Raw genomic sequence first — 15989 nt, 5'->3', positions numbered from 1 at the left:
CATGATTGCAGTTTGATTCCTTTGCAGTTAAATCTGGTGGGTGAAAAATGCAGTGAAGAGTGATGTTGCAGTACACAATGTCTGCCACCAGAGGTCCTCACAGCACCAGCCCAACCCGCCAGCAGCATCTAGTGACAGAGGCTGGCAACTACAAGGCAGAGTTGTGCCAAATCTCAAACTGGCCAAGCCCCAGACTCCAACATTTCTTTTGGAGCCTGCCAGCTTTGTAATGCCTTCACACCAAGTGGTTCTAGAAACTTTGGAATGTTCAGGGCAACATGGTTCATATGGATAGTTTCTAAGCTCTGAAACTTCTATATTCTATTTATTTTATTCTTCAATCACCCCTTTCATCAAAAGCTTCCCAGCTCCGTCCAACAATTGTTCACACTCCGCAAGCAATGTTTCATGCATTTACCATCCTTTGTCAAGTAGGTAAATCTAATCCTCCATTCCCTCTTCTGAATACTTGCCTGTTCCCCAGAGTTTGTCATTGTTAAAATTATTGGATTTGGTTTATCTGTACCCTATGGAATCTCTGAGCTTCCTTTCTCAAAAGTTGCCAAGAGGACCCTGTATTTAGTCAGCGTGGTTCTGTCTGTTGAACCTCCTAATTTTCTACTATAAAACTGAAATGACTTCAAAATAATTTATGTGCTCTGCTAACAACAAAGGTTGCGGACTGATTCATGAAACACTCTTGTAATCACCATCCTCCATTTTGTTCCAGTTCCATGTAAACCCACCCTATGATTGTACCAATTTATGATCCACTTCAGCAAGCTCCCCCCACCCCATGTAAATTCTGATCAACTGTGTTAAATTCTGCATATACAGGCCCCAAAATTCTGTGGGTTGAGATCCTGACTGTTCAACCACAGTAGCTATGCCAGTAAGTCCCCCCCCCCCCCCCCCCCCCCAACAACTGGCTCACAAGAAGTGAGAGGTCCCAGTCATTTCAGTGAGACAGGTGGAAGCAAGTATCTCCCAATATGCCCCTCCCCCACTCCCAATCCCCAGCAAGAGTCCAACACTGGTCTGAGCAAGATGACCGACTGAGAATTTTTATCTTTTTTTTGAAAATCATTTACAATTCTCCAGTGTCTTGACCCTTGCATCTCCTACACCCTAGCGATGGGCCAATTTGCCTCACTGAAATCACTACTATGTCAAGTTCCCACCCTTGGTCCTGTCCCCGGCACGACATTTGCCTCTTAAAGGGGTTGTTAGAAAACCCAAATTAACTCTGTCTGTGGTGGTTTTGCTGATCTACTTCCAGAACTATGGTGAGAGACTGGTAAACTTCTGAGGTAGCGATTGTCTGCTGAATTTAATTGTCCACTTTGTACATTATCTCCTCAAAGTTCAATGAGTCAGACTTGACCTCCATCCCGTAAAACCATAATGGCTCTCTTAAGTTCATATTTCAACAAGTGCTTCACTATTCCCTCCTTCGGGTCTGTTTGATCTCTTAGGTACATTAGGTCCATTGGATTGTGGAACCAAGCTTCTTTAGACCTCTCTTTCTAAACTGGTGTTGCATTTGCAATTCTCCAATCCTCAGGCACTATTATTGTTTCCAATGAATCTTTACAATACGTCAGCACATGGCAGATTTTATTAGCCACTGCCCCAAATACCATAGTGTGCCACCCATCTGGGGCAGGTATTGTATTTTCCTGTAGCACCTGCAGACTTTAACATGCTCCCCAAGATATGACTTTCTCCCCACGGTATGCCCTAAGGTGAGGTTCCAGCACCCAGTTGGCCACTAAAATCCCTGGCACAGTAATCCTTGAAATAGCCCACTCAACAATGAACCCGCCGTATATAATCCATTCAGTTGTCTACTCACTATTGTGCAGAGTCGTTAAGCTGGTATTCACGGGAACGGCTGAAGCATTCCACCATCCCAGAATCTGTCCAAAGTCGTATCATGGCAGACAGCAGCTCCGGGGAGAATGGCTCTGTATCCTCCATCCGACTCACTACGTCACACACCATTTTAGCATCAGCCTGCGGGAGATAAGAACATGCATCAGAATGAGACAACAATAAACCTATTGTATTTGTGCAAGGAACAGCAATGAGCCAATCACAACATGGGGAAGGGAAATTTTATAAGGCCACAAAGGAGTCCACACCGAGCAGTTAAAAGAAACTTAGTTTATTTACAATAACCGTTATATACATCACTTGGTAGATCCCAACTGGGTCTGCCTTGCCAGTGCCTAACGGACCGGCTTTATATACCATACAGCTATACATTGTTTAAAGATTGCCCCCACCCCCTTAGTGGGGAGCTCATGCTCTGAAACGTTCATGGGGAAGTTAATTGTTCCCACCCCATTGGTACTTGTGGGTTATAACAGGAAGTAATAACTCAATTTCCAGCTGGTTGGTGGGAATATTCCTGGCTAATGATCGTAAGCGGGAATCCTGGCTGTTTTTTTCAGTCCTGAGCACAGTGATGCCATGGTCAATTGTAAGGCAGCCAACTCAGGGATCAACCCTCGGTCTGCCAGTGACCGAACAGGTCTGTGCCACCTCAATTGAGGTCAGTGTTGCAGACGTCACACTGTACAATATTGGGTTACAGACTTCTACCCACCAACTGGTCAGGAGTGAATTGATGGTCAACTTTGCTGACGTTCCAAACCACATCATTACCCAAGTTATGAGCCGTCAGCACCCCAATGCAGATCCTTCAATGTTTCTCTTCATTTTTGCTGTGCCTAACTGTCCTACATAGAATCACATAAATTTACAGCACTGGAACAGGGCATCTGGCCAAACCATCTACACTAGTGTTTACATCTCACACAAGCCTCTTCCACTCTAATTATCTTTCCCCACCATGCCCCCATTTCCCGCTGCTCCCTTCTCCCACATTGAAGCAGCAATCCTCCCTCAAATGTGTTCACGCTGTCTGCTCCCCAACATTCCAAATGACAGCCAATTTCCACACTCTCACTCCTCTCTGTGTAACGGACTCCTAAATTCTGGATTTGGTCTGTTCGTTGCTATCTTCAATTTATGAGGCCTTTTTCTGAATATACTCACAAGTGGAAACACATGGACACCAGCAAACTCTTTCCTACTTTTGAAGTCCTCCATAGGGTCTCGGTGTTATATTCATTAAGGGTAGAAGATTTCTTAGAGACAGGAAAAGGTGGTCCAGCCCAGTATGGACATAAATCAAAGGACAATATTTTGAAAATGATCTTCTCACTCCACTCAACTTCCGTGTCCGTATTGTTTCTTTGTATATGCTCAAGTAACCACCCAAGCAATACCACTTGCATGCATTTAACTTCAATTGACCATTAAATTCCCTTCCAAGCCACACACCATCCTGATTTGGAATTATATCACTGTTCCTTCAATGTCTCCAGGTCAAAATTCTGCACCACATGGGCTGCGGCAGCCCAAGGTAGTCGCTCATCACCACCTTCTCTTTTTCCCCCCATAAATTTAGAGTTGCCAATTATAACTTTTTACAATTAAGGGGCAATTTAGCATGGCCAATCCACCTACCTTGCACATCTTTGGGTTGAGGGGGCGAGATCCATGCAGCCATGGGGAGAACGTGCAAACTCCACACATTGACCCAGGGTCGGGAGCGAGCCTGGGGCCTCGGCGCCGTGCGGCGGCAGTGCTAACCACGGCACCACCCCATCACCACCTTTTCAAGGCCAATTGAGAATGGGTAACAAATGCTGACCTAGCATGTGATGCCCACATCTCAGGATTGAAGAAGTGAAATAAAGACCATTAAAACCTCCACTTAAAGTTTTGGGGAAGCTATTGCTGCTTGTGCCCAATCTCTTCTGAAATTTTCTCGTGAATATGCTTTTGTCACTTCTTCAGGCAGCACGATCTGGATCAGAACAATTGGCTGTATAAAGAAGAATTCACATCTCCTCCAGGTTCCTCTGGTTTCTAACACTCGTCAGTGTAAACGATTTCACTCCATTTACTCTGTCAAAACCTCTCACCATTTTAAACACCTTTAGTAAATCTCCTCATATCCGTCTCTGCTCTAAAGCAGAAAGATTCAAGCTATTCCCAATAGGTATACTGCTTTCTGCAGTGAGGGTGGTTACCTGCAATAACCAGAGCTCCTTATTCCAAACATACAATGAAAAGATTGCTATGATTTGGCACATTTCCATTCTCCTGCTCTCCAGAGTTTGGAACGTACCCAAATCCTAACCATGGCATATTTTGGAATTTGAATGGAGGGGGAGGGGAGGGGGGGGGGGGTTGGAGAGGGGTAGCCAATGCTCATACAGGTTAGAATGTAAATGGTTTAAGGTTTTGAGGAGGAGAGAAAGGTGGAGAAAATTTCAGAGCATAGGGCCTATGCAGTTGAAGGCACGGATGTCAATAGTGTAGCAATTAAAGGCACGGATGTCAATAGTGGAGCAATTAAAATTGGGGATATTCAATAGTCCAGATATAGGGAACTTGAAGATTGTCAGAGGTTACAGAGATCAGGGTGGAGCAAGGCCATGAAAGGATTTGAAAACAAGGATGGGATTTTAAAATGGATGCATTGCTGCATCAGGAAACAATATATATCAGCGAGCACAGGAGCTGACAGGTTGATGGGGCTTCGAGCAAGTTAGGAAACGGACAGTGTTGGATGAGTTTAATTTCACAGCTTTGGAAAATTAGATATTGGCTGGGAAGCAATGAAATAGTCCAATCTGCAGGTAACAAAAGGCAAGGAGGAGGGTTTCGGTAGCAGATGAGTTGAGGCAGACTCAGAGACTATGATGTTACAGAGCTGGAAGTAGATTCAGCCGTGGTGATGCAACAGATACACAGTTGGAAGTTCATCTCCGGGTCAAATAGGAAATCAAGGTTCTGAACAGTCTGATTCAGTTTGAAGCAATGGCCAAGCAGAGAAATGCTTTTGGTGGTTAAGGAATGGAGTTTGTAGTGGGAACAGAAGACAATGGCTTTGGTCTTCCTAATATTTCTTCAGAAATATGTACTTTGGTAGTTTCTGCAGAGTAATAGCACCTGAAGAACAGCTCGATCCACACACTTCACCCATCCCTACCCACCTACATGTACAGAAACACACATACATAAACAAATGTACATACCCATCTATATGTACACAAATACATGTACACACCCTCCTACATGTAAACCAACACATATACACACACCCACCTATATGTACACAAAAACATGTACACACCTACCTATATGTAAACAAATACACAGCTACACGTACACAAACACACGTACACATCCACCTACATGTAAACAAACACATGTACTCATCCACTTACATGTAAACAAACACATATACACACACACCCACTTACATGCACACAAACACACATACACAAGCACATATACACACCCACCTACATGTAAACAAACATGTACACACCCACCTACATATACATGTGCACACTCGCCTATATGTACACAAACATGTACACACCCACATACATGTGCACACTCGCCTATATGTAGACAAACATGTACACACCCACATACATGTAAATAAATACATGTACACACCCACCTACATGTACACAAATACATGTACACACTCACCCACTTTCACATACATGCACCCACACACAAACACTCACACGCACAAAAACATCCAGCCACGCATGTTCCCACACACACACACAACCACGCATGCACATCACATAAACATATGCACACGCACCCAAAATGTCCCCCCCCCCCCCCCCCCCCCCCCCCCCCCCCACTTATATGTACTCTCACACAGTTACACATGCACACCAACACGTACACACCCACTTTGGGCTCCAGGCACAGAAAGGAGTGCAATCGCCTTAATTTGAAAAGGGTTTTGGTGGAGAATGGGGTGAGGCCGCAGCAACACTCCTATCCTGCCTATGGCTGGATTTGCCAGAATTTGCGTAATGAAGGGGTCCATGAAGCGCCCTTAGTATCAGCCGTGGCTCAGTGGGAGCATTCTTGTCTCAGAACCAGAGGGCTGTGGGTTCAAATCCCATTCCAGAATAGAGCACAGAAACTGGGAATTAACAGAAAATGTACTCCGTCATGATAGAACCACGAGAATGAAAAAAAAATGGATTAAACGATTCACATGATCTCTACAGGAGATATTTGCTTCAGAAAGTGGATAAGCAGCATCTAAAAAAAAAACACAGATTATTGCTTAAGGCAGTGGCAAGTTAGAAAAAGCAACCGGAATGGTTTTCTCTGGCTGGAAGATTGGTAAACCTAAAGACACAGATTTAAAAGAATTGGCAAAGCCAGAGGCGAGAATTCCTTCACAGTGATTTGTGATCTGGAATGCCCTGCTCAAAAGGGCGGTGGAAGCAGATGCAGTAGTAATTTTAAAAAGGGAATCAGAGCTGCACTTAAAGATGTTACAAATGTGGGTGCATCACGGGGAATGAGCAGAAGGATTGGAACTGGGTAGCCCTTCCAAAGGTGCTGGCCCTGGCATGATGAGCCAAATGGACTCTTTTCTAGACAGTAGCATTCTGTGATTCGAGCATTAGCATTTTCAGACAACACCAGATTGCACTATTTTGTATGCCGACAATGAGAATCGAATATCGATTTCAATTTTGAACAGAAAGGGACAGGGATAGTTTAAAATGATAGACCAGGTTTGTGAAACCGGAATGTGGGTGCCTGGGAGAATGCCTGCATTCCTCTTTAAAAGCAGACAGCTTATTTTGATGATTTGGGACACAGCCGAGCAATTAGTTTGAGAGCTCCACTTTTAGAGAGCCTAACTAAAGCAGGCACATTATCCCTGCTCACCCACCTCATCTTCATATTGCTTAAACACTTTGTACAGTCTGCAGCTTAACACAGTTTAATTATGCATCCCCCACACTGTTTTTATTACTTTATCAGAGTTACAAAGCCAGAGCTCTGAGTGTGGACAGGGGCAAACCCCTAATCCAGCTCCTTGCCAGCTCCATGTGTATGGGGGTTGTGGGGGAATCCAGAGAGATCGGGGCACCCTTTCAAAGTGGTGGCTCGATTTCCGAGGAGTGGGCCTGACAAGCGGGTTCAGCTCCCCAGTGATGAAATTAACTCTAAGTGTGGGTTTGCCAAGGGAGAAATTCCCCAGTTTTCCCCAATAAAGTGACTATGTGTGGTTTGGTCTTTTATATGGTTTTACTACTCTAATTTGAAAAAAAAAAATTATGTTTTTGTGTTTTGTCTTTTTTATTATTTTTGTTTTTTTGTGTTTTTTTGTGAATTGATGACCTGTACGTTTATCTACACGTGCAGGAGTTAAGCCAGCATCCGCCACTGACACTGGAGTGATGCTGGGTGTGACAACCAAGCAAAAGAACATAAAGTAACTGATGAATAAAACAAAAGAGGGGAGTGCCCCAAAACAACGAGTGGAGCGCAGCCCAAAAAGAACGAGAAAGGAAACAAAATCTTATCAAAAATCCGTCAAATTAAAGTGTGAAAATCGGGGTCGATAAGGCAATCCAACCCCTACGGTGCCCACCGAGCACGAAAGGCCTCGAGTGTGCCCGTGAACACTGCATGCTTCCGCTCCAGGGACACCCGGTATGTGTGCTTAGATAGTGGTGGGGAACTCATCGACAGAGCCGGTGGGAAACTCCCCAGCAAAAACCGCCACAAATGACCCTTGGAGGGCACAATCTGCCCGAATGGGTTCTGAGACTGAGCTGCACAGCCAGGCGTTAAATTGTTCAGGTCACAACATCATTCAAAGACAGGAGAAATGTGGTATCTTGGCCAAAATTCTTTCCACAACCACTGGGACCAACAATTGTCTGTTGTTTGTGTGATCTTGCTGATCTCCGGAACAATAGTGACTGCACATCAAAAGTACTTGTCAAGTGCTTTGGGGCAAATGAGGAGGTGCTGAGGGTCTTTACAAATGCAACTTATTTCTTTACTAGCTGACACACGGAACGCGTTGATGTCAGCGTTATGACGTGTCCGAATTGTGGCTCCGCCCATTTAAAGCGGCAATGTCCAGCCAAAGGACGGCGATGTCTACAGTGTGGGAAGCCTGTCCATTATGTGGCCTTCTGCAGGTCTGCTCCACCGATCATCAGCCAGTTATCCCAGCTGCGGCGCAGAAGTGTCCGCTCGGTACAACAAGGCATGCATGATTCTGATCCCAACAGCCCAACAGACTCCGATGCTGACTGCCTTGAGTCTCCTTATCAGGTGGGCATCATAACCACACGCGAGCTGGTTTCCACCGCACCTGCAAACCGCCTTTCGATCCTCAGTGTGGATCCCGACGATGAGTGGTGTGCTGTCCTCACAGTCAACCAGGCTCGCATCCGATTTAAACTGGACACCGGCGCGTCTGCGAACCTCATATCACAGTCAGATCCCGACAGCATCCATGACCAATCAAGCATTCTTCCACCAGCCTGCCAACTCCTTGACTACAATGGCAATGCCATAGCTGCCAGTGGATCATGTCAGCTAGGGGTATCTCACAAGGAAATCAAGGTAACTTTACGATTCGAGATAGTCCGGCCTGACAGGGCGTCCCTGCTCGGTGCTCGCGCCTGCAAGCCCCTGAATCTGGTCCAGCGAGTCCACACCATGTCCTCGACACCGGCGACTGACTCACCCGATGTGAAGCTCCAGGCCAAGATAGACGACATTCTCATGCTCCCATATCGCCACAAGATATTGCTCAAGCCGAACGCCACCCCAGTGATCAATGCACCATGCCGGGTGCCAGCTCTTCTCAAGGATCGTCTGAAAAAGCAGCTACAAGACCTCCAAGACCAGGGCATCCTCTCAAAGGTCACGGAACCAACAGACTGGGTCAGCTCCATGGTCTGCGTAAAACAAACCTCTGGTGAACTCCGCATTTGCATTGATCCCAAAGACCTGAACCGCAACATCAAGCGAGAGCACTACCCGATCCCAAAGCGTGAAGAGTTAACCAGTGAGAGGGCTCAAGCCAAATTCTTTACCAAGATGGACGCCTCCCATGGCTTCTGGCAAATACAGCTGGATGCGTCCAGTCTGAAGCTGTGCACGTTTAACACTCCGTTCGGCCACTATTGCTGCAACCGCATGCCCTTCGGTATCATATCAGCTTCCGAAGTATTTCATCGCATTATGGAGCAAATGATGGAGGGCATCGAGGGGGTGCGAGTCTATGTGAACGACGTGATCATCTGGTCCACAACGCCCGAGGATCACATTGCTCGCCTCAAACAGGTCTTCCAGTGGATTCATGAAAATGGCCTCCAGCTCAACAGGGCCAAACGCTCATTTGGTCGATCCGCTATCAAGTTTCTGGGTGACCACATTTCACAGCAGGGTGTGCAACCTGACGCCGACAAGGTGCTGGCGATCAACGCCATGAAGACCCTGGAGGACAGGAAGGCAGTCCTCCGCTTCCTCGGGATGGTAAATTTTCTCAGGAAACTCATTCCCAATTTGGCAGCCCACACCATGGCCCTCCAGCATCTCGTAAAGAAGTCAACGGTGTTCCAATGGCTGCCCACACATCAAGCGGAGTGGCTTGAGCTGAAGGCGAAGCTCACCACAGCCCCAGTACTGGCATTCTTTGATCCAACCAGGGACACCAAGATATCTACTGATGCAAGCCAGTACTGGCTCCTCCAGCGAGACGACTCCTCGTCCTGGGCTCCAGTGGCATATGCCTCCAGGGCCATGACGCCGACCGAGCAACAGTATGCCCAGATCGAGAAGGAATGCTTGGGTCTCCTGACAAGAATAGTCAAGTTTCATGACTACGTATACAGCCTGCCAAAGTTCACGGTGGAAACAGACCACAGGGCTTTAGTCCACATAATCCAGAAGGATTTAAATGATATGACACCTCGGCTACAGCGAATTCTTCTTCGTCTCCGCCGTTATGACTTCGAACTCATCTACACACCAGGTAAGGAGCTGATCATCGCGGATGCCCTATCCCGATCCATCACCACGCCGTGTGAACAGGGCGACTTCATCTGCCACAGAGGCACATAGTTGTGTGCCAGCAACCTACCAGCCACTGATGAACGGGTGGGCCAAATACGGGGAAAAACTGCCAAAGATCCTCTACTGCAGCGCGTGATGCAACACCTCGCCCATGGCTGGCAAAAGGGGCAATGTCCCCAGTTCTTTAACGTTAAGGACGAGTTAACGGTTGTTGAGGGAATCCTTCTTAAACTGGATAGGGTCGTCATTCCTCGAAGCATGCGAGCTATGGTGCTCGGACAGATCCATGAGGGTCACCTTGGGGTCGAAAAATGTCAACGCAGAGCTCGGGTGGCAGTTTATTGGCCGGGCTTCAACCAGGACTTTGCTGACACGGTCCTCAACTGCCCAACCTGCCAGAAGTTTCAACCAGCTCAGTTCAAGGAAACGCTGCAACAGCACAAGCTTGTGACCTCTCCGTGGTCTAAAATGGGGATAGACCTCTTTCACACCAATGGGCATGACTACATGCTCTTGGTGGACTACTTCTCCAGTTACCCAGAAGTGGTGAAACTGTTGGACCTCACCTCCAAGTCAATCATCAAAGCCTGCAAAGAGACATTTGCCAGGCATGGGATACCACTCACGGTAATGAGTGACAATGGTCCATGTTTCTACAGCCAGGAGTGGTTCGACTTTGCCTGATCCTACAACTTCAGTCACATCATCTCCAGTCCCCATTACCCGCAATCAAACAGGAAGGCTGAGAAAGGGGTCCATATTGTCAAGCGGTTGTTGTGCAAGGCTGCAGACTCGGCATCCGACTTCAACTTGGCGCTGCTGGCCTACAGGGCAGCCCCTCTGTCGACTGGTTTGTCTCTGGCGCAGTTGCTCATGAACCGCAACCTGAGGACGACTGTTCCAGCCATCCATATTCCAGACCTTGACCACCTCACGGTGCTGCAGAAAGTGCAGCGATCCAGGGACCAGCAGAAGATCACGATGATGCTCATACCACAGATCTGCCTGCGCTGTCTCCAGCAGATGTTGTTCGCGTCCAGTTGCCTGAGGGAGGTTGGTCAGCCCCAGCTGTTGTTGTCAGGAAGGCCACCCCAAGGTCTTTCATTGTTCAAATGGCTGACGGCTCCAATTTCTGGCACCACAGGAGGGCGCTGCGAAGAGTTCCCCGCCCACCACCTGACCGCAGTGCTCCGCCGGTTATCATGCATCCTCCGGACGTGTCCTGCCACGAGGCCACCGATCTGCCAGCGATCCCACCTGTCCACGAGACCACCGCAATGGCAGCCATCCCGCCTGTCCACGAGACCACCGCAATGGCAGCCATCCCACCTGCCCAAGTGCCGGCGTCTCCTGCTCCACCTCTGCGGCGATCGACAAGGATTCGTCGCTCGCCTCAAAGACTGAATCTATAGACTTAACTCTTGTAAATTTTGTTCAGTTTGCTCTGTATCTGCACGATAGACACCTTCCCATGTACATATGTTCATTAACTCACCACTTGTATAGTCAGGCATGTAAATACCTCGACGTTCCAAAATTTATTTTAAAAAAGGGGAGATGTCATAATATCCACTCATGTGTATAATGAGATGCAGACAGGCAGTGATTGACACACAGAATGACCAATGAACACACACGACACAGAAGAACCAATCACCAGACAGGACACCACCACTATAAAGCCCACAGGGCAGTAAGACTCTCCCTCTCTCAGGACACAGCTACTGAGACAGTCAGAGTGCACACGCTAGTGAGCACTATTATCATGCGGTAGCTAGTAAGTCTGGTCAAGCCAGTAAGAGGTCATTAGTTAGATTAGTAGAGTGTCAACCCACAGCTGAACATGTACAGCAGTCCACTAGTTAAATAAAACAGTGTTGGATCATCTCCTGTGTCAGACGTCTGTTTCTTCACTGCATCACTGCTGGTGCTTCACTGCACCAGTTGCAGTCAACGTCGAACCAACCTGCCCAACACATCAGAGAACTCACATTAAAAACAAACAGCTAAGGGGCTGGATTCCCCGGTCGCTGACGGCGAAATTGCGTTCGGCGATCGGCCTGTGAATCATAATTTCTGACCAAATCGGGGGCGGCCCCACTTTCGTGATTCTCCCCCCCCTCCAAAGTGGAGTACTCAGAGTACACCGCGCGACATATCGACGGCCTCAGCACATTGCCTGAGGCCAGCCCCGCTGATGCTCAGTCGGGGGAGGGCCGGTCCGCGAGCAGGGAGGATATTATCAGGGCTGTGGGGACATAGCCTCAAAATCGGAGAATCTAGCCCAAGATGTCTATACTGTACAACCAGTCCCATCACGCCGAAAGTCTGGCATGGAGGCAAAGAGTCTCTGATAAATCATGCTGCTACTGTTGTTATCGTGGCTTTTAAATGTAATTCACCAAGAGTCGGAAGATGTAGCAGGCCATCACCACGGGTTCAATCACAAGCCATGTCAACATACTCCATACTCTCACATACTCTTTTACTCCAGTAAAGTTTACTTCATTACCTAATGAATTGCAGTGCAGCCTTAAAACAAAATAAAAGCATTCCCACATCTGTATGTGCGAACATTTAAAAATCCTATTTCAGAACCATGACAAGAACATTTGTTGCCATTGGTGTGATAACCACGCCATAGAATCAGTGCTTCCCTGAGTAGTATAAATTAAGGCCTCTTTGCAGGGTTATAATACTGACATTGCATCTGATAAAACAATTTGGGACATGCACTGAGAGTCAAGTTAATTTCCCAGACAATAATTGGTTAAAATAATGCTTTCAATAGAGCAGTGTAAAACTGTTATCACTGTATTAAACCTACTGACCCTGGTGTTAAAATCAATCAAAAATGCCTCTAGGTGCAAAATGTCATTTTCACCATGGCGATAAATTCATGTGCAGATGACTGAGACTCAGAATATTGCCACTTAAAACTCAAATGTTATTTCACTTTAATGAAGGAATAGAAAGACAGGACTTTTAAATTGGTTTTTAAAAGTTTGCCACTAGCTACAGGAAGAAAATGTGATCTCCCATGTGTTCTACCAGTTTGATCATAAGTTAGATAAGTCACAAATTCAGTAAGAACAAACTTACATTTATATAGCACCTTTCACATTCTCAGGATGTCGCAAAGTGCTTGTTAACTAAGCAAGTATGTCTGAAGTGGGGTCCCTGTTACGGACGCAGCAGCTAGCTTGCCATCAAACAACACTGACATCATGACCAAATAACTTATTTTAAATGGGGTAGGTTGAGGAATAAACATTGGCAAGGACACTGGGGAGAAACCCTCTGTTCTTCAAATTGTGCCACAAGATTATTTGGTGCTCCCCAAAATGGCACCCTTTCAGTATTGCACCAAACATTATGTTCTCAGGTCCTGCTGGCAGGCATGGCCATCTGACTCAAATACTAGTGTGTTAACAATCAGGCTAACCCCAATACGACTGCCGTGACATTGGTGGGGTAATGTGGAAGGACATTCATTCCTCGCTCATGGGGAAAGTAATGTAAAATGGGCGATAGTAGTTTGATTGCCTGTTTCCCATGGACCTCAATAGAAAAAGAAAAATCAGGAAGGGTGTGTAACAGGTGGCCAATCAGTTGTCACTCATTTTATGTCCTCTGCACATTTTACTTGTGTGCGCTTAATTCCAGAGCTGGGTAATGGAGAACACGATGCAGAAGTGCACAAGGAATCTTTATACATGATGGAACAAGCAGCAATAAGACGATCTCCTCCCTCTAGTGCTCTATTTGATTTCAGTTTCAACAGTTTATCACCCAGCATCATCCACCCACTTGTACATTATTCAAGGTACGCTGTGTGAACTATTCAGTAAACTCTTGGCTAGAAGACAGCTGTGATGGGTGAGGACCAGTGATGTTTACCGGCCGTCTGTTTTTAAGGCACAATCAATCAAATCTGTCACTGTTACCATGGCAACTCCCATCCCTCCTCACACCCCAAATCTCTTCCATCACATGATGGCGCACGTTGGTAACCATGGCAACTAATCCCTGCTGACAATGCATCTTACAGACCACCAAAGAGGTTCATGTGCATTGTCACTAAATTATTGATTTGATGAAATATTTAAAGACCCTCTTTTACATTTGGATTGTGTGTCAGATGCACAGCATTATTACAGTCATAGCAATCTATTTGAATATGGACTGAATGTTCAAGAAAAATCTAATAATAGATTGTTTAGGATAACAGCAGAGAACAGAAATAAATAAATACGTTATAGAAATAACTTTCAACGGTCATGTTACGATAAGAGGTTTTTGGAGCAGAACAATGTAAGTGAATAATTACAAATGACGTGGTAACTATATTCGAGAACATTCTATTAAAGATGATATACCAATGCGGGACCTTTTGATAAATATGAGCAAGAACTCCTGTCTGTGGAAGATGCAGAAGGAATGGACAATAGCCAGGGTGGGGGAAAGAGTTTGATGGTTTACACTGGATATATCAAAGACATGGGGCGCAATTCAATCAAACACTTTCTAAGGGCACGATCAAACGGCCATGCTGCGCCCTAAAATCAGCTCGCCGGGGCGCAACGTGGCAGCCGAAAGCCGGGACACCCCGCTCCTGGGATATACCCGGCTCAAAATGGCCTTGCATCTCGCATGCAATCTCAATGCAATCTCGCGAGATGTGAATCCCATCCACAATGGGCGGGAACACTTTTTGGTAAATCTGCATATTAGAGAGAGGCATTAAGCCCCACTTAAATGTACAAATTCCCAAGGTACCTGAGGCGTTGGGATTCAACCCCTTCACCTCAGAGACCTCGGGCGAGCGCCGCTCAGCACTGGCCCCCACAAACAGGGCCCTGTCGGAATGACACTCGTGGGGGTCTTGCAGGTGACCGGAGGCCCACAGCTGCATGCCCTTTGGGCAGGGTGGTGCCCTGGCACTGGCAAGATGCACAGGTGGCACTGCCAGCTGGAATGGGCACTGCAAGGGTGACAGGTTGGCACTGCCAAGCAGGCATTTTTTGTACGTGCTATCGGGCTGAGGTTGCGCAGTGTGGGTGTTGGGGGGGGGGGGGGGGACCCTCCCATAATGCATTCAGGCTGGGGGGGGGGCAGGGATTGTTTTGGGGGCTTTGGAGATCATTTAAAAATGGATTCCTAATCTCTCGCTGCAATGGGGAGTTCCAGTGAGCAGAGTTCCCCACTGTACAAAACGGGGCTATGCGCAGCCTCAGCTGCACATTCCTGTTTAGGCCCCTTATTCAATGCGAGTCGCGTTGAATCGCAATTTGTTTCTCAGCATAATGAGCGTCAGGAAACACTTGGCTAAACCCCCTGGCGAGGGGACATTGTTCCCTTTTTGGAGAATCGCACCCAAGTGTTATTTTGGGCGAGTTTGGTGGGTGTTTTTTCTGTTTTTTTGGGTGAGATCCACACCACTCTTCAACCACATTTACCAAAACGTATCAGAGTCTATTCTGGGGGCGATTAGCGGGGTTGTTAAGTGCTGGGAACAACCCTACTATCTAACGGCACTCTGTTCCTATTTCGAGCCCCACCGAGAACACACTTAGCGCCATTTCCTGCAGAGGAGCTCCGATGAGCGGAGATCCTCAGTGTAGGAAGAGATCGGTACACTCCCAACGCGACCCCTGGACACTCCCAACTCACCTTTTGGGGGTCCTCCAGTTCCCCCTGCACCCACCATATACTGGCAGGGAAACCCCGGACCCGATCCCTAGTGCAGATAAAATGCCAGCTTGGTACCTTGGTAGTGCCAGGGTGGCAATGGTGTGGTACTGCCAGGGTACTCAGTTGGCACTGCCAGTGTAGTAGTGCTAAGGTGCCAGCCTGGCCGGAGGTCGATCATCAGGGGGTCTCCGATTGCCTGGGAGACCACCCCTCACTCCCCCAAGTGCCGGTAAGCCTGGCCTCCACATGTAGGATCCAGTACTAACCGTCACCTGGCTGATAGATGCTGGGTGGCCGTTGGATCCAGCATCAGCGCCGCTAAGTGGGGTTTTAAACTC

The 15989-nt window shown here is 47.2% G+C and overlaps 1 protein-coding gene across 2 annotated transcripts in view; it reads right to left on the bottom strand.

The window, feature by feature from the left end:
* Nucleotides 1–15989, bottom strand: part of gnao1b (guanine nucleotide binding protein (G protein), alpha activating activity polypeptide O, b) — a 283425-nt gene that overhangs the window by 81810 nt on the left and 185626 nt on the right. For both annotated transcript variants that reach the window (XM_038806936.1, XM_038806935.1), the window contains exon 4: nucleotides 1856–2016. In XM_038806936.1, coding sequence (XP_038662864.1) covers nucleotides 1856–2016 — 161 coding nt within the window. The remainder of the gene's footprint in view (nucleotides 1–1855; nucleotides 2017–15989) is intronic.

This window comes from Scyliorhinus canicula, chromosome 9, assembly GCF_902713615.1.
Source record: "Scyliorhinus canicula chromosome 9, sScyCan1.1, whole genome shotgun sequence".
NCBI lineage: Eukaryota > Metazoa > Chordata > Chondrichthyes > Carcharhiniformes > Scyliorhinidae > Scyliorhinus > Scyliorhinus canicula.
This window is presented reverse-complemented; position numbering and strand designations above follow the sequence as displayed.